The 19,967-nt window shown below is 37.4% G+C and overlaps 2 protein-coding genes across 3 annotated transcripts in view; one reads left to right on the top strand and one right to left on the bottom strand.

The window, feature by feature from the left end:
- The window catches only part of tspan18b (tetraspanin 18b), a 29,182-nt gene extending 15,379 nt beyond the window's left edge, over nucleotides 1-13,803 (top strand). Inside the window, exons 3-9 of one of the 2 annotated variants that reach the window (XM_027008759.3) lie at nucleotides 9,066-9,161; nucleotides 10,632-10,826; nucleotides 11,202-11,276; nucleotides 11,401-11,499; nucleotides 11,890-12,066; nucleotides 12,674-12,757; nucleotides 13,100-13,797. In XM_027008759.3, the coding sequence (XP_026864560.2) occupies nucleotides 9,066-9,161; nucleotides 10,632-10,826; nucleotides 11,202-11,276; nucleotides 11,401-11,499; nucleotides 11,890-12,066; nucleotides 12,674-12,757; nucleotides 13,100-13,147 (774 nt within the window). In that variant the 3' untranslated portion in view covers nucleotides 13,148-13,797. Of the gene's footprint in view, nucleotides 1-9,065; nucleotides 9,162-10,631; nucleotides 10,827-11,201; nucleotides 11,277-11,400; nucleotides 11,500-11,889; nucleotides 12,067-12,673; nucleotides 12,758-13,099 lie in introns of both variants that reach the window. The other variant, XM_027008762.3, reaches the window with a different exon arrangement.
- Nucleotides 13,804-15,129: 1,326 nt separating this feature from the next.
- lmo2 (LIM domain only 2 (rhombotin-like 1)) lies at nucleotides 15,130-18,377 on the bottom strand. Its single transcript, XM_027008757.3, has 3 exons — nucleotides 17,693-18,377; nucleotides 16,599-16,814; nucleotides 15,130-15,761 (listed from the first exon to the last, which is right to left on the bottom strand). Exons 1-3 carry the CDS (start codon nucleotides 17,731-17,733, stop codon nucleotides 15,539-15,541), a joined length of 480 nt encoding a protein of 159 aa, XP_026864558.1. The 5' UTR covers nucleotides 17,734-18,377; the 3' UTR covers nucleotides 15,130-15,538.
- Nucleotides 18,378-19,967: the final 1,590 nt, after the last annotated feature.

The raw sequence follows: 19,967 nt of genomic DNA, 5'->3' as shown, positions 1-19,967 counted from the left end.
ACAGACCGCTAAAGTGGTCACCTACCGATATTCCAATCATAGTCCTCTAGGACCAGGTTCTACAATTTTACAGCCTTTCTTTATCTAGGCACTAGGTGTGATAAAGTGGCCAAAAGTTACATTAACTCTTTATTTATTTTTTGTTTATTCATTTATTTACTGAATGAGATGGCACCATCATACCTTGCAGATATTCTGCAGGTTCGTATTCCATTGAAAGCTCCTATGTCTGCCAACCTAATACTTTTAAAGATATCCAGGTCTATACTCAAAAGCAGAGGTGATCAAGCCTTTGCATTAGCTGTCCCAACTCTTTGTAACACCCTGCCTTTCCATATTAGGACTGCTCAGTCTTTAGATATTTTTAAGTCAAGTCATTGTGGAAGACACCTCTCTTTACTTTAGCAGTTGACTCTAGTTGAGTTTGTGTACTGATTGTAACAATTTCACTGTCAGATGTTTTCAAATTTAGCTTTTACTGCTATGATTACATGTGTTTAACCATATGATAATTTTAATATTAAGCATGTACAGCACTTTGGTAAGCCAATGCTATGTTAAATATGCTATATAAACAAATTTTGAAATGCCTTGCCTTATTTAACTCCCAGTGTTCACAAAATAGAGCACAAATCTAAATTCGAGGCCCAGACAAATACCCATCAGTTTTGCTTCAGCAAGCAGGGAGCTCCAGCAGTAGTTTGCGCTAATGGGATCTGGTGTTAAGAGAGAATGCCAGACCAACAGGCTCGATGTGAAGGGTTTCAGCCTTTTTCCTTTCTTGTTTACTATAAAGAACAGCATGATTCATTTAAGATCATTTCCAAACGAAGGGGCAATTTAGGATAATAACTGTTTGTAGCAGTAGGACATTTGCTTGCTCAACTTCTCCATGTGACCATAAATCTCTTAATGGTTACAGGCAGTGCTTAAATCCACACCCCCCACACCCTGCCCCCAATGTTGCGGTCTTTGCTTCCACATGGTACATTCATTATTTTCATTTTCTTTGTGCAAAATTGCCTGTTTTATCATAGTCTGATTGATAAACCTATAGGTTTAAATTCATGAGAATTTTGTTTTTTGGAATGAGGCCATATAAAGGCATTGGAGTGATGAAATTAGCACTAGGACAGAAAATCTGTTTTGTGGGTAATGACGGTTACATCAACTCTGTGTGTCCATACTGCAAACAATCTGTGACAGCACACTGTCAACATGCATGTATCATTTGGCATCAAAGTTTAAAAATTATTCCATTGATTTTTGTTGTACAGTTGTAAATGATTAAATTCAGCAATTTGTACACTAAGAGGTTGTGATCATTTACCAGAAGAGAAAAGCCTCACTCTTGATTTTACTTTATAATTGTAAATCTGCATTCAAAACCAGTGATGATCTGAATATTGGCCCATATATTGTTGAGTTTTTAGTTTTAATCCTGATTCTAGTGTTAATCATGGCAGTGATTTTGATTAATTTATGACTCTAGTACATGCCTGGCCAAAAAGAAAGCTTGGTGTTAAAACATACTGTGGTGCAGTAAAACTTAAAACATTTTCAACAATAACATTCAGATGTAAATGTATTTCATTGATAAGAGCCATTTTGGATGACCTCACTACAAAGTACTAAAAAGACTCACTACAAAGTACTAAATGTAAAAATGTTTAAGAATTATTATTTTTCCAATTACTTTGTCACTTGATTTTTGGGGTGTGGGAGAATAGGGCTGCAATTCCTATGTGGTTGTCTTATGATTTTTTGTTTGCTTGTTTACTTGTTTGCTTAATCATTATTTTTAATTCAATGTTAAACTCTTTTTTTTATAATTGGGAATTACATACTTTGATATTTTTATATCATAGCTATAAACGAGAATGACAACCTGTGTTTGCCATGCACCTGAAAATACTTTAGAATCCTCTCCAACCACTACATACTTCTTTTAAAAAGGAGAAATGTAGAGGAACAGAATGAGATCACTGTTAATCTCACATCACTACAAAAAGTAAATTACCTATACAAAATATAATGGTACAAAGCATTATTACTCGACTTTAAATTAGTTGTGTTTAGATTATTTTAGAGGGAAAGTTCATTGCCATGGGAAATCTCTGAGTGATGTCAGGCAGGAATGAATTAGTGTTGCTGAGTTTGCCAGCACTGAGGGGAAAAACAGGCACAGGTTGGCCAGCAAACACAAGGAAGCCCTTCTGATCTATACTATCAGTTAGTTTGCATTGTGTGGTATTGATCTATTTATCTCTTTGCAGTGGGTAATTTCTCCAGGCAGACAGAGATGCTGACTCTTTAGCTTTAGAAGCTCTGAAACTTTTTATTACTTGACTACTCATCTCTGAAATGTAATTCAGATCAATATGTATTTGCTCTACTTAAAGAATGGCTTCAAGTTTTCGGTGAGTGTCTTTTTCTGCTCTGGTGCTTGTCCAAATTCAATAGTTTACATCAGGAGTTTCCAAGTTTGGTCCTGGAGGGCTGAAGTCCTACAAAGTTTAGTGATTGCTCTACTCACACACCTACAAAACCAAAAAATTGATTGATGAGCGGAATCAGTTGTGTTTAACTAATATTAGTTAATATAGCACTGTGTGAAACCTTGTTCCAATAGGGCCAGAGACCAGTGTGTTTTGATGATTGCATACATAAACGTACCTGATTAAACCAATTATGCTTCTCATACCTATTAATTGCTTCTCATACCTAACAGCTGCACTAAGTGAAAGAGCTCAAAACAAAATGTTAAGGGACTACCAAAGAAATGAACATTGTATACCTGTATCTAATGCAACTCTAGAAACATTTCAGAACGTAGGTTTGAGTGTTGATATCCTGATCAATGTTTTGTAAGTCCAATCCAATTTTCTTTTAGTGAGATCAGATGTTACCAAACTTTGATGTGGACAGGCATTGCAGGGCAAAAACACTAGAGGCAGTTGTAGCCTAACTATAAACGGGTTGTAGTCTAACTTTTCGTTTAGTGGAGATGACAGTGGGCATAAGAATTTTTCTGACAAAACAGAATAACAGTAAAACTATCTGCAGTCTTGTTTTTTTATTTTTTTTTATTTTTTTGTGTGTGTGTTGTCTAATAAAGTTGAAAGTTTCACCACACAAATGATTTGAGAGCAGGCATAGCAGATCTGGGTGAGATATCAGGTACTGAACTCCCGAGAACAGCTGGTTAATGAGTGCAATAAACCACATAAGTTTGGTTATCATTTAGGTGGTGCTGCTGTAGTTTTGTATCTCTTAAATGTCACTTGCACATATAATGTAGTGTAGCCTTTCTTCACTACCTCTGCTACGTTCAGACATTCATTGTATGTGGCTGAATGTACTCTAAGGTGCTGAATACGGTCAATCCTATTAAAATTCTTAGTTTTGCTTCCTAATGAGACAGTTACATTACAAACAGTAGAAGACAGGTTTGACCAGAATTAGATACTTGAAAAACATTCATACAGAAGATCATTTCTCATACAGAAGACAAGTTCTCACTCCAAAGCATGCATCAAAACATGGCTCACAGATTAGCTCTCACTATCGATCAGGCAGATGGCAGGAACACTGGCCAATTTGGAAATTCTCATTATGATCCATAGCCGATTCTTCTAATTATGGTGTTTACACCTTTTTTACCCTATCCTTATATACACTGAGTGAGGATGGAGCTAGTTATGATGCATTACATCCAAGCTTCCAGTTAAATAGGTTGCTGAGTTATATCATCGAAAACAGTATCTCTGTAACTTAGTAATTATATCCATCTCTTGCCATAAAAGATGATGACATTATTACATGACCTGCTATAATTACTGCTCATTTCCAGCTTGCTTTTTGCTTGCACAAAACAACATGAAAATATCAAATTATGCTGGGTTACAGACATTGCACTAAAAGTAGACCTAATCACAAAAGCTTTATAAAATTACACTTACACTGGGATAGTGTATTTACAAGGGCCTCCCTTTTTTGTGCCAACCCTCCCACCCTCATGCAATGTGAAGTGTACAAGGCATGAAATAACCTAAATGCACTTCACACTGTCATGAAAATATCAGTACCAGTGGTTGTGCTATACAAAGGATGTTGCAGCAGTCTTTGCAAATGTGTGAAAATGGGGCCCTAGATATGGCAAAAGCCATTGTATGTGTCCTGTGCTTTATTTCATGGGCTGAGCTGATTTTTGTATCCTATTTAATTTGACTGTTAATTGGCCCATTCAGCTCCAGATTTAGGAAACCTCAACCCCAATGCTGATGATAAAATGTCTAATAAGCCTGTGTCCAAACTTGGCACATAATGTCGCTGTGATAATCAGGCAGTGAGTGGTATTAAAACACATGAGCGTGTTGTCTTCGTTTCCTTCACTCTGTTCATTAACCTAGAATGACAATAACCAATCAACAATTTATTTGGCCTATTATGTTCATTTACATTCAGAAGTGTGCTTCTCTGCAGCATCATGGTGGTTTTGTCACAAAGTGCCTGGACTCCCAATATTTTCTTGTTGCAGCTGTAATTGTTGAAAATATTTTTTTTTTTCACATACTATTGCTTTGCCCCAAAATTGAAATATAAATTCTAATATTTTTTTTTTGTCTTTTTGATTACTATGTTGTCTATCCAGTCTTTTTAAAATTGGTCTTGAAATAAATCTTGCCTAAGATGTACCTTTGAACTTTGCAGCACAGGACATAGTTTTTCAAAGCTGTGCTGAATCCTTACCAAATTTGACATGGCAATCATGTTTGTGTCTCTGAAGCAGTCCAAGTGTTTTGTATATTGGGTTGTTATAATTAAATTCATAACTAGGCTGAAATATTGTATGTTGATCGAGATTAGAACAGAGATTACTAAAATAAACTTATCTAAAGGGTCCAAAATGTAAAAAAATTATATTTCATACTATTTTTCTTAGAGGCAAGCAGCATCAGAACATTTGTTATAAACCAACAATGTTTTCAAACATTGCCAATCAAATGGCTGTTTTGCAAATGTTTTGAATAATTTAGACTAGGATTTTTGAGCTAGACAACTGTTTTGTTTGTTTGTGTGTATTTTTGAGAAATGTTGAATGCTCCTTTAAGTGATAGTGCAGTGCATACCTCTAAAGAACACATACATGATAATCCTGGTTTAAATTACAAAACTGGATTTGTTGCACTGGATAAAAACTCATGCAATCACTTTAATGACATACAGTGCTTTCCTGAATTAGCTCCTGGTAAGCATGCGTAAAAACGAGTTGTGGAAAAATGTCAGGGATCCAAAAGTACTACATGGAGCTGTGCCAAAAATTAATTAAAAGAAGCTATGCCACTAAAGGAATATGCTTTTGAGGAACCTGTTTCTTTGAATAATTTTACACATTTTAAAAGGCTATATCTCTCATTTTTTAGTTAAGATGATAAATAACAGACATCTTATTATGTTTATCTCCTATATCTCCTTTCTTCAGCTGTCAGTAATTCTGGAGGATACGGATCGTACGAGTTATACTAATTTCATTGAGTAGATTTTCTATCAATAAGTAAAGACTAGTTATAAATAAGGTAAGTAGTCTAACAGTTAGTGATTCAGTGAAGCTAAAGGAAGAGGATAGAGGCTGCATGATGTTCAGCATTATGCTTTACCTATGTAGTGTATGGGTGACGGTCAGGGAGCAGACACCATGTCCTTGATGTTGAGCTAATGAACTTGGCCCTGGCTACAGGGGGAGAGCAGCTACAACAGAGAGTGAATTAATCAAGTTGAAAATGTCATCCTCAAGGGTAATCTTTACACTGCATGCAGGAGAGAAAGCCCTTGTTCATGGATCACTCTTAATATGCCTGTTTTCTCAGATATTCTCAAAGACAGTATAGCACTGGTTATGATGTAAGCTTTGATTTTAGGCATAATAAGTGGCGGAAAATAAGTTGAAAAATGTTTTACTGTTTTAGTGACTGTCTGTCTTGCAAATCGAAAGCTCTCAAGAGATGCTTGGCACCACATATCACATCCAGTGCCCTTGAAACAGTTTAGTTTAGGATTGTGCATCTCCAGCTGCTTCTCCACACAGCCTTTGAAATTTGTTTGCAAAATAAAGAATGTAGTAAAAAGTAAAAAAAAAAAAATTATTAACATTTTAACACAATTTTATTTAGTAGAGGGACCAGTAGAATGTTTTGTTTTATAGATACTATGGAATAAGGATATAATTTAGTATATATTATGGTATTTGGTATATTATGGATTATTGAAAATAATTTGCATAGTGATGTGTTATGGAATAAGGATTTAATTGGGATGGTGAGGGATTATGGATTATGGATGTAATTTGAGTGGTCATGTGTTATGGAATATGGAAACTATTTCGATGGTGTTGTATTATGGATGGAATTTGAGTGGTGGTGTGTTATGTGTTGTTGTTTTAATGTTAATGCTTTGTTGATGTATCCACAATGTCTGCTTTTAAACAATGCCAAAAAGTGATCCTATTCATTTAACCTTAAAGTGCATTTGTCATTTACATTTGCCATCTCCTACATTAACTAGCCATTGAGTATGTTTTGTTCTGGGCTCTGCCTGTTTGAATTACTGAGCATGCTTCACACTGGATCTGAGGCACAGTCTTTAGAATAAAGAGAAAACATACAGGCTGATGCATGCCCAAAACCAACTCTGAGATAAATTGTCCAAAGCTGACATTCTTAGAATAAACACTACAAAAAGATATTGTATACATCTTTTATTGTTGTGTAAATGTTTAAGTTTAAGTTGCTAATGTAGTCTAGATAATATGGATCATGTGTCTAGTGTCGGTTAGTTTTTACCCTTATTCCTTTGTGCTGTAGTGCTAGTGCTTGTGCTCCTTTGGTCCTCTGCTGGGTATGCATATCCACCCTGTAAAGCAGTCTTGTTTCTTTGCTCACTACTGGAAGCCAGCATATACTAGCACTGCTGGGCAGAATTTCCATATCTCAGCTGCTTTGAACAGTTCCTCTGTTCCGCAGGGCATACAATCATCAGCTGCAGCTTCGGAGACAAGTATCATACCAAGATCATTTTTTGTCTGCTCTTGGTTTGTGTTATGTCAGCCTTAGAGCTGCTGGCCTGCACTTCGTCCTTTAAGCATGCTGCACTGAGTGGGAAGTCTCTTCGTGAACCCTTGCCTATGTGCAGTATGCACCAGAGCTCCCCATCTGATCGATGAGGGGCGCTGAGCCATGGGAAAAGCTGCGCTGTTTACTCTGCACTTTCTCCAGGGCCTCTGACGCTCCTCTGCCAGATTGATTTATACTGGTCTGGGTTGTTTTACACCCACTCAGTCCAACTGGGAACTTTAGACTGGGTCCCAGCACACACCAAACTGATGGTGGCATTTGTGTTTGCACACATAACCAGGAAGCCCTCTCCCCAAATGTGGATTCAATTTTACGAGGCTGTACATTCCTCAAATATCCCCATGAATGTTTTCCCAAACTGTTTTCCCAATAGGTCACAGTGAAAACCATACCAAGAAGGTGGAATAACACTGGTTGTGGTAATAGATGCACATTTCATTTAAAACTAAGCTGTCTGCCCTTTGGAGTGAAGGAGAGTGATTAAAGTCCTAATGGCCCTGAGGGCTTCATAAGTGCTCAGCTGCTTCACAAGGACACAATCGATATCAGGAAGCCATCAAGGTGATTGAGAGGATGTATTTAACTTTGACTGCTGGTCAATTAATTCCTGAGTATCTTCAGTAAGGGTTTATGGGTAAGAATAATTCTATCATAAAATTGAGTGAGGATTCATGGGTAAAAACTATCCTAAAAACCATTTTAATTGAGTGCTGAGTTCTGACATTTATTGATGGTGTCTCTGTGGGAGGACATCAAGGCATTACTTATTTGAAGTTTATTGATCACTTTGACCTTCCCTAGAAGATGCAGTGAGTCATAAATGTTTCAGAATTGGCTCTCAAAAATGCTTACAGTGCTGAAGCATTCTTGGATTAGCATAGTCCTTTGTGAAAAATGTAAACCATTTTAAATAAATTCACATAAGATGAATCTGTTCTGTGCTTCATCTCTCTCTTTCTCTCTCTCCCTCTCTCTCTCTCTCTCTCACTCACTCTCTATCTATCTCTGTTAATCTTAGGACAGATATATCGCAACATACTAATTCATGTAACCATGTCTTATTAGCTGCATACCTATGCTTTAGCATTCCTGTGTGTGTGCAGCTGGTTAACTGCAATAGTTCAGCTTGCTTCAATTTTATTTATATTGTACTTTACACAAAGGATACTGCCATGAAACAGCTTTAGAGAGATCTGTGAGCTAAAGTGTGCTACTGGCAAAGATGAAGCCCTTGACAGGAATGAAGACAGTGAATGGGGACTAACCATAATTTTTTTCATAGTACACAGAGAGACTATATTTTTGTCTTTGACAGTGGCCATTTCTGGAAATGCTGCTTATGTATATATGCAGGGAGTGCAGTCAGTAGCATTTCCCTATCCCTCGTCAGACTGACGTTTCTGGATGATGCCTGGCAGTAATTGGCCTTCAGGCCTTCACTCTTGTCTGAGTAATGGTGCAGCAGCTGTGTGAGTTCACGACTGCAGCCCCAAGAAGTAATGAAAAAGGTTCCATTTCATTTAAGTAAAGTGGCGCACTCTAATAGGTCTTCATCTCAGTGAGTGCTTTATCAGGCAGAAAGAAGTTTCTCTGCGACAGAAGGGGCTCCTACCACTAATTGCACTAAAGAGACACGTTTTGAAATAATACGATATAAGAGCTATAAACCAGGCAGGTTGCTCCTGAAAGGTTCAAGCGATTAGTGTAATATTTTCATATTTGAGGAAAAAGCTCTTTGAAATGCAAAAATTTTGGTGACAACACATATTTTATTGTATTGGTTTAATCATTCCATAGAGTATGTGTATGTAAGCACCCTATATTCATACACACACACACACACACACATATATGTGTGTGTGTGTGTGAGACCACTATCCCTGTGTGTGTGTCAGTGCACACTACAGACTGAATCTGTTCTGTCTTCCCCAGGGGCTTGGGGAGGCTTCAGCAAGAGGGACCAGTATGGAAGGCGACTGCCTCAGCTGTATCAAGTACCTCATGTTCGTCTTTAACTTCTTTATCTTTGTGAGTATTTGTCAGTCCTCTTAATTAGGCTACAGTGTTTCAAATGAATGAATGGGACCAATGCTTTTCTCTATAAACGTCTCTTAAATTTAGATCTCTAAGCTGTAGTGGATACATATGTGTAATGTAATACTATCACCATTTTATGTTTTCTAATGGGATGTTTTCATAGGAACTTAAATTGCAGACCTTAGACACTTCTGCAGTTTGCTACATTTAAGGTTCACCCCGTCCAGGAGAACAGTGGTCATAGTTAAAAGATTCAGGATAGTTTATGGCTGCAAAAAAGAAACTGGAGGTGCTAGAGAGAAGGAATATAAGGAATAAGATGGAATGAGTAATTAATTCTTTATTGTACTAAATGTTCCTTTGATCAATTATCAATGTGTCAGTGTTTATTGTGTGAGAATTGACTAGGAGCAGTACTGAAGACCCTCTCTGAAGGATCTCACAGTTTTCACAATACACATGTGGAGCATTAATCAGACCAACACAGATATCATCCTGCTAACACAGAGAAAATGGTTTGCATACAATTACAAAACCACAGCTTACCCTGAGTTACTAACAGACACTTATTCCATGCTTTGCTGTTGTTCACAGAACATCCATGTCCTGAATATATTCATACTGTTTATCAAACTTTCATTTATGGGTAAAGTAGGTGTCTGCAAAAGAGCCATCGGCTTTCTCTGCACGACAGGCTGACAGATTGCTAATGCCATCCATGAGAAGAATTCCAGATCTGGCTCATGAGAGGCAGGGAGAGGGAGAGAGAGAAACCTAGGAAGATGTGCATTTCTGTGTGCGTGTATGTGTTTGTGGGTTTTTGTGTGTATGAAGCCCTTATCTCAAAAGACATGTGCACACACACTCAATCCCTCCAGGTGTTTTATCATCACCCTGGCGTCTACCCAAGCCTTCATCTGTGTGTGTCTGTGGGAGAGTTGGGTGGAGTGGAGGGAGGTGCACTTTCACTCTGACAGTTGGAGGATTGCTAGAGACATGATCCTCCTCTCCCCTCCCAAGCCCTTTTCTTTCAGAGGAGTAGCACAACTCATTATGTAGCTTTTTTGGACTGTCTGTGACTTTGTCTATTCTTAAATGGTTTTAACAGTTGTATCAAATAGGATATTACAAATACACTCTGAAATCATAAAATCTGCTTGTGAAGCATCTGTTCATTAGGCTGTTTGCTTTGTGAAACCCTGCAGGTGTTATCTCATCCTCTGCACACAGTAATCAGTGGTCTGTGTGGGCTGTTATTTTGTGTTGGCTGTTATTTTCTTTCCCCATCTAGCAATAACATTATTATGTATTCCATAGCATAATAAAGAACAGTACTACAGAAACTTTCCCAAAAGAAATGGCATTGAAAGAAGTGCATCTTGGCATCATCCAGGCAGGAACATTTGGCCAGTAACTTTGCCAGTGAGTGATTAACATTTGTCTCTTTCCCTCTCTCCCCAGCTGGGTGGTTCATTTCTCCTGGGAGTGGGGGTATGGGTGCTGGTGGACCCCACAGGCTTTAGGGAGATCATGGCTGCCAACCCCCTCCTCTTTACTGGAGTCTACATCATACTGGCTATGGGCAGCATGCTCTTTCTACTGGGCTTCTTAGGCTGCTGTGGAGCCATAAAAGAGAACAAGTGTCTACTGCTCTTTGTGAGTGGCCACATATGCACACTGTGTGTGTGTGTGTGTGTGTGTGTGTGTGTGTTTGTGTGTCTTGGGAGATGTTTTTATTGTCTTGGAAGAGAAGTTAAAAATGTGGTTTTATTTGTTTATGTTCTTCCAAAGACTTGTTGCTGTTGACAGCTACATAACATTGATCCATTTGTGTTTATAATGGTGAGTGATGTTGGCATTAGTTGTGAAAGCATGAGTATGCATGAAATTAAAAGCAGTTTTGATTTAAACTCAAACATTATTTCCAACTGTCTTTCTCCCTCTTTCTCTTTCAATCTGTTCTTTTCTGTCCCTATCTCTGTCTCTTTCTTTCTTTCTCTCTCTCTTCCTTCCCCCACCCCCTCTCTGCAGTTCTTCATACTTATCCTCATTATATTCCTGGCTGAGCTGGCTGCTGCCATACTGGCCTTTATATTTCGGGAGCATGTAAGTGGCTCTTAAGAGTTCTTCTAGGAACAACACATAGCACACTGTGAGACAAGTGGCATTGTTGTAGACACCGACTGACACTTAATCAACTCATGAGACATCTTTCTATTTGTGCCCACAGCTGACCAAAGAGTACTTTACAAAAGAATTGAGGAAACACTACCAAGGCTACAATGCTTCTGATGTCTTTACCTCTACATGGAATGCCATTATGAACACAGTATGTCTACTCTCTCTAGAAAATAGCCATTGTTATTGTGTGAAGAAACATGTTCTATATGATAGTCAAGGACCTTCCATTCCTGGATCTAATTAGTGACAGTGACCTATACTGTATAAGAGAGATTATATATCACATGTAAATGTAAAGAATGTAAACAAATTGAGAAGAGAAAATATTTTATAAGCAAATAGAAATATTACTGTAAATATATACATCATAGTCTTATGCCAAGCATGAATTTGAAAAGATACAGAAGAAGGAATTAATTTTGAATTTCATTAGAAAGTTGCTATTTCAGATATGTAGTACATGACATGCTGTAACTATCATGTATGTCTGAATAGACATGTCCTTAGACTCCCTGTCTCCCTGCTCTTCTGGCTGCAGTTTGATTGCTGCGGAGTGAACAGTCCTGAGGACTTTAAAGAGAGCCTCTTCAGCGTCCTCAACCCCAGTGAGATGGTGCCCGAGGCCTGCTGCCGTAGGAACAGTCACCTAGGAGATGTGAGCTTCAGCAACAAGGAGGAATGTATCTCGGGCAACATGCTGTACCGTAATAACAAGGTTTGAGATTGACACAGTCTTCATTCCCTTAAGGACAAGTTTCTGAAAGTACAAAGAATGCATGTCTGAGTAGGTTTACTTTGCATTGTTTAGCCAATATATATACGCGCACAGTTCCACTGGCAGAAATGTATGTGCATGCGTGTGTGTGGATGTGTGTGCTATATTGTATAAACAATGCATATATGTATGTATTTATTTATTTATTTATACTTAAAGGCTTAAATGCCCCATTTCTGTTGGTCAGCTATGTCCCTTCCACTTCAAACAGGACAAAATTGATGTAGAGTACCTGTACCCTTGAAAAATGGAATTATGACTCTGCTCAGACTCTCCACGTGTTCATTAGTGCTTTTTCATGTTTTCAATGTCAAGTGAGCATTTGGTGAATGGTTGTGAGAGCCACAGGATGATTGAAATGAGAGATCTTTGCATGACTGTTCAAGGACAAAGGCAGAGAAGCCTCTTACTGTCAGTAATGCATACATTATTAAAGGACACTGAGCCTATGAAGGACTCAGACATTCTTTACTCTCATGGAACAAAACACATACCTACCATCCTTAGACAATTATTGTTCGTATTCTTTATGTTTGTGTTTCAATAGGGGTGCTACTCATCGGTTGTGGACTACTTTGAGTTGTACATTTATGTGGCTGGTGCCCTGGCTATTGTTGTACTCACTATTGAGGTATTGTTTTGTTTACTACATTTCCTCTATGTCGATAGTGAATTATCTGAATTGTATAAAATATTTTTTTAAAAAGGACAGGTCCAATGATGTCTCCTTCAAAAACTAGAAACCCCCCCCCCCACACACACACACACACACACTGAGGTTTGAAATGCTTGAAAACATGAATTCTTCTGATTTACAATGATTAACTTCTGCCCTCTTGTGGTGATGTATTGCAAACAGAAAAGAAAATCTTTATTTTGCCAGGATGAATCTCCATTATTTTAAAAATCATAAATATTGATGTACACCACAATGAATTATGAGTTTTAATATTTTTGTGTTTTTTCTTCACAGCTCTTCGCCATGGTCTTTGCCATGTGTTTGTTCAGAGGAATTCAATAAGACAAGCACAAAACTGACTTTCTCACAATTATTAAAGAATTCAATGAAAAATGAATCATCGAAAGCCCTGTACTTCATAGCTGGACCTTTGAGGTGCTAGGTAACAAAAACCAAAAAAGCAAAAAAAACAAACAACAACAAAAACAACAAAAAAAGAAAACTTGGATTGTAGAGAAGCAGACTGGACCTGCGCATGGAGGGCCATGTGGAAGCTGAACCAGGTGTGAAAATCCAGTTGATGCCTGGAAAGAAGTGGACAATTGATAATGCACTGATCCTGGACTAAAAGTATTTATACCAAGTGATGGTGACTTGTTTTTATAGGTATTTGTGATGTTATCTTAAAAATAAACAAAAAAAGGCAGAAAATCACACTGCCTGTCCAAAACACTCACTGCCATATGGCATTGTCATTGCAGACACATTATAGTTGCTCTGATCACTTATATAAGTAACCATTCCTGTTATTGTGAATCCACCTGTGTTTGTCTTTCTTCTACATGCTTTTCTTTTTTATTGTGATGTTTACTGCAATGGTGCTCATATGTGATTTAAGATGAGAATTACATGTGTGAATATATGTCAAAGCTAAGAATGCCATTAAATAAATTTTTGATGTATTTGAGTCAAGTTATTAAGTTATTAGTACTTTTCATTTTGGTGTGTATTATATTTAAGGCTGCACAAGGGTGAACAGCTTGTGTGTATGAAGTTTCAGGATATATTATAAAACACCACAATTAAGTTCAGCATTTGAAGACTTGCAACAAAAGCAGATAATTTAATGTGACAAGGCTAATACAAAATGTTCTAAGAACTATTGGTCCAAAACGCATGCAGATTATCTTTGCTTTTTGCCATAGCACATCTGTTCTAGTGATAGAGACATCACTAGAAATGTTTATTTAATTTATTTTATTTAACTCCTAAATTATGCCAAATACGATCTCCTTACAACATCATTACTAAGTAACTCTATTTTTTACCCACCTCTGGTATAAAACAATGAGGACCACCTTAAAATCACCACCTCCCTACTGGACCAACCTTCTGTTCTATGTGTCCTGCAAGACTTTCTCACTGTGATAAGGTCACAGTGTCAAATGTAAGGAATTGCGCATTGGCAATACATTCCAAGTTTCTCACTGTACTAAATAAATAATCTAAATAATCAAATTTTAGATAAAGGACCATTTATTAACTTAATTTTCCATTTAATTTACCCCAGGCAATATAAAATATAAATCATAGTTGAGTAAAAATACAACAGATTTTCCTTTAAGGCTGCCTTGTATACACATTCCACCAAAAATACTTATCATACTTTTTTAGTTAGGGATTTAGCTAGTCACACAATGTTTCTTCCATGCAGTGTTAAGGACCTCATAAAGGACCCATGTTCAATTATTATTTCAGTGTATTGGAACATAATTGGATGAGCATAATGCAACAACTTGTAAGACAGATTTATGTGATGAGAAGCCAAGGAAAAACCTCAATGCAAAACAGGAAAGGATGGCCAGAGAGGTTGACAGGTGAAATTTTCAAATCAGATCTTTTTTCTTTTAAACATGACTGGATGTATAGATTAGCTGTAAATATGGAATGCAAATCAATTACGTTTGATTCATATTTAAGAGCAAAATAAAAATGGATTCAATCACCTCATCATGAAAAACCCATGTACAGGCTTGTAAAGCATTCAATGCAGAGCCATTGTCCTGGTCAGTATAAAATATGTCTAACTATATACCAGTAATTATGAAAAGCCCCACTCTCCTTGCCAAGGTTAGCAGTAAAACTGTCTACAAGGCACAATGGGGTTCTGTGCAATCACATTTTAACAATCAACAGTCAGAGACAGGTAGGTTGAATCCAATCCTTGACCAGACAATGGAAATGGTACCAGTGAGAGTTTATACTTTCCCAAAGTACTGGGTATCTGTATCTGATGATTAAGGAAAGAGTCTAAGACTAGTAAAAAGCAAAAGATGTCATTATTTGTTTATTATTCTAAAAATTAATCCACATATCTTTGGAAAATGTCTGATTTTACAATAAACAGTGTTTTGTTGTCCAAATTTGTGAATGACTATGTACAAAAGTAGCAAAACAAAAAAAGCTATTATTGCCTTCATACATCAAAAAACATTTGATTTTGCTTTCCTAAGATAAAAAGATTAACATTAGAAAAATGCATTAGCATTCTTGGCTAAATGCTAGTGGACTGAAGGAAGAGACTGGGTTGAGAACAGCTATATACTTCCTCAGCAATATCCTTCAGCCAAGATGCTGCAGGGCTGCATTTTGTTCATCGTTATTTGATTGTTTGATAAAATAGCCATTGTAGATTCTGGCAAAATCAAGAGCTTTCTGAGTCTTCTAAGAACACTACACCAAGTTGCCATTGAGTTTGGTCCACTCAAATATGTCCTGCTCACACACAATGTCCGAGTTGATGAGCAAGTAGCGGTCTCCCACACAGAAATGCTTCTGACAGGCAGCACATTTGAAGCACTCCAGATGATACACTTTATCGCGCACGCGCATTGTCATCTCAAAGGCACGGATTCTCTTCTCACAGGAAGCGCAGAGTCCATCCTGACCAAAGAGTCTGCAGAACAAACGAGCACATATGAATGAGTGAGTAAAGCCCTTATTAAGCTCCACCGTTGTGAACACCTATTTGTGTTTAACTTGTGGAACCTTTTATGCACAAGATTCAGTGTATAGAAGGACACACACAAATCAGGTTTCATTTCACAAGCTGTTTTTTACTTAGGCAATGTGAAAAGCAGTACTCAAAGCAGTACTTATTACTTAAACCAGAAGCTTTATGAAATGCCAAGGTATATTCAAATAGTCCATTTTATTTTAAAATACTAACAGAATTTCAAAGCATCTCTACCATTCATTTATCATCTATTAATATCCAAACTCAGGCTTTTGAAGAACATTTTTAAAAGTAAAACTTATGCTTGAAACAAAAAATATATATAAAAAAAGATCACCATGCTGCATATGTGCAGTGGGCAAAAGACTAGAGGGGTGAATGAATAAAATACTTTAAATATCTTATTTCAGCATATTTAAAAGAGTAGAAAAGCACTAATTAAGGAAGGTAGAAAATGTGTAAAACAAGGGGAAACAAAGTTAAATGTTGGTGTGGCAGGTGAGTATAGGTACAAAGTAAATGTTTCTAGTAAAGTGTTTAGCATCTGCAGAAATAGTAATCTGAATGACAATATGAATAAATAATTTAAATTTAAAAGTATTTAGTGCTCTGTACAACATTCAGTTGTCATTCTAAAAGCTGAGCCCATTGCCTATCTGCATTTTTAAATTCTGACTTAATCCTTTTTGGACTCCAGAGTGTGTACAGCAACATTAGATGTCCAACCCATGATCATTAGAGTGGTCTCCTAGAGAAAAGCATAAGCTCCAGACTCACCTGAGATAGTCTCTCCTACACAGCTTCCTTCCCAGTTTGTAGTAAAGCCTGCGTCCCACCTCCCCCAGCCTGCAGCCACAGAGGTCACAACTCAGGCAGTCCTCATGCCAGTACTGCTCTATAGCCTTCAAGAAAAAGCGGTCTCCAATGCTTTGCTGACAACCGCCACACGTCAACAGTGACGGAGGCATCTGAAGGACCTCATCCACAGGTTCCCTGTGGATTGATGTGAAAATTACCTAAAATAATTTTTCTTCAGTGAAAAGTGCCTGGCCACGTCATGTGCGAAGTTACCTAAACCTGACTCACACATGACTTAAGAGAGCTCAGCTATAATTTTATAGAAACATTTGTATCTCTCTAAATAGAAAACAAAACGGAGGTTTGTTATATATCTACCAAAGTACACACAGATCCCTTCCACACACATCAGTGTAACGTCTAATTGAAAGCTGGAATCTCTATCCATGACAATAAAACACACAGAGGAGATTAAAAAATAAATAAATAAATATTTTTTTTAAACATAAAAGATGAGTTTACACCATGAGTCATGTATTACACTGCTTCTACCACTGTCCGTGTTCGTTGATATTGCATTAATTAATATCGCCAGAGGGTGCTATTTCAAATTACCAAGTCATTTAACAAAAACCTTAGGTTGGAGATTAATTTGTCATTGGTGATATAATCATTTCTATAAATAAACCTTAGTATATTTGCATTTATTTTTAATTGAAAGACCTCTTTATGAATGCGTAATGCATCAATGACTCCTACCACGGTCGATTCCCCCCGAGGGGAATAGTGATGCAAAGCCCTGGCTTGCCAGCGGTTATAAGTACTCAGACCTACGCACTTTACTGTAATTGCAACATAAACCGCTAATACACAAATTCCATCTTAGAAAAAAAGTAAAGTAGCTTCAATTAGGCGTTGTTACGTGCCAAACGAAGATGTTGGTGTAAACATTTGGCATCACTTATTATAAAAGGAGACTATATGAGGCCTCTACACAATTACATAGGCTAGTGTTGAGTCTGCTGTAAGGTTACACGCTTAAAAAGGACAGTTTTGGACATTCAGGTACTCACTCGTTAGCTTCCAGCGTCTTCCTTTCAATTGTAGATGCCATTTTACATTTAGCTATCAGCCCACGTTGTTACAGAAACCAGGGTGAGATGCATTTGTTGTCAGCACTTTAGAGAATGTCCGTTGCGTTCTCGTCCGTGGTGCTTATAACTGAAATTCCAGTCAACGCAATAGTCTGTCAAAGAAAGAAGGTAGGCTACGCTATAAACAGGGATGAACGATGCGCAAAAACACACCTGCTGCCGCAATATTATTTAGCATGTAGCGTGTTCGACAGCAAGGAATGAAAGTGGTTTTTCTTCATTTTGGCGACAATCGTTCTAATACATCAAAATGAACAGAAATATATAGCTTTTAGGCTATGAAAGAGATCTGCAAAAGATGACTGGATCTAAAATTAGATCCTCTAGTTCTAATGTGTAGAGCTGTCAGAAGTCGTCGCGGCGAAGAGTTCGTTAAATTATCCCAAGGTAATAGGAGACTTATGGGTGATCCAAGTTAAGAGTCGTAGCCAATGCTTATGGCTATTCTACTTTTCATGTTGTTTGCACAGCCTCCTAGTGAAGCTATGGTCCCCGTTATTGTGCAGGTATTTTTAAATAGCCCTGCCCCCTGGCTTTGCTTTCGTTTCCGACTTCCTGCTCACGACCACTCGACAATGAGAGGAAATAGCACTCTTAGTTGCTGAGAGTCAGCACCAAGCAAAACTCCATGGTCCAGTGACCGTGCAAGGCGTGAGACAATAGGTCGCGACCTCAGAGCTGGACTCAGTTTGACATTTGTTATTTAAAACTATGTTTGAGTAGTAAATGTCAACATACGTTAATGGTTATCAGAGTTATTGAACAAGCTGCTTCAAACAGATAGGTTCATAAGTAAAATGTATAAATAAAATTTAAGCATTTGTAAAGTCCTCTGTGGATATCTTAAGACTGCTTGTATACAGATAGGTACAAGCAACCCAATAGCAGAGTCTTATTAGATGTTACAATAGGCTTTAAACACTAACTATGCCAAAAACATGTCAATTTGTTAAAAGAAAGTTCAATAATGTAGTTTCATTATACCCTTCTCATCATGCCTCTCCCAATTAAAGGAGACAACAGGGATTCAAATTTGAAGAGTTTGGAAAAATGCTATATTATGAACCATCTAGAATTTTCCAGCAGACACCATAGCAAGAATACATATTGAACAAAATGTTAATCATCTATTCGTGTTTTCTTAACTACACAATTTATTAAATTACTATTACTACTTTTACAAGACAGTGAAAGTCCAATGTTGAATGTGATAGTGGATTATTTAACCTGTTTAAGTAAGAATTAATCATTTTTGACAATTTGTCATGTATGCTGTATGCCTACTAAGTTTAACTAACACCATAAGTGTCATTCATTTAAAGCTCTTAATGGACTATGTTCTGATATTAACTACAACTTATCAAATCTGTGTTTTAGTTTGTTAATATTTATTGCCCATTTTCACCAGTGCTAAAGGTCAAGTTCATTTTTATGACAAGTGTTCTCCCATACTATTAATAATAATAATTGCCTTAAGACTAGTAAGAACAACAAGCATATAAACATCTACTTTCCTCCATTGACTGATCTCCCTCTAACACCCTCCACTGGGGAGAACTCCTCTGATCTCCCTCTAACACCCATCGTTGGGGAGTGCTCCTCTGATCTCCCGCTAACACCCACCATTGGGGAGTGCGCCTCTTATCTTCTGCCAGAGCCTTGGGGCATACTGAAGGAGGGAGTAAACTGTTGGCTGTTGGAGTGGACCAGGAGATAAAACAACCAACTCTGCACTTAACTGTCCTCTTCTCCTGAGGGGATATTGGAGGGGTCTGGAAGTTACAGTGCTGAGAGAATCTATTCACACACTCTAAATGAAATTCACATTCTTGGGTCAAATGCAGTATGTTGATGTAACTGGCCCTAAAGCTTAGTAACTTTAAAATGAATATAGGCCCTTATCACAGGCTTATGCACACACACACACACACACACACACACGTGTGTGTGTGTGTGTGTGTGTGTGTGTGTGTGTGTGTGTGTGTGTGTGTGTGTGTGTATATATATATATATATATATATATATATATATATATATATATATATATATATATATATAAACCATCATTGCATTAGTTGAAATCTTATGGCTCCCTACACCCTAACCTATCTTATTAACTAGAGGGCCCTTACAGTGGATCCTTTTTCATTACAAACATTATTCTGATTATTGCAGAATATCCTGACTGGCTGAA

Source organism: Electrophorus electricus, chromosome 6 (genome assembly GCF_041902795.1).
Source record: "Electrophorus electricus isolate QZ-2024a chromosome 6, ASM4190279v1, whole genome shotgun sequence".
Taxonomy (NCBI): Eukaryota; Metazoa; Chordata; class Actinopteri; order Gymnotiformes; family Gymnotidae; genus Electrophorus; species Electrophorus electricus.
This window is presented reverse-complemented; position numbering and strand designations above follow the sequence as displayed.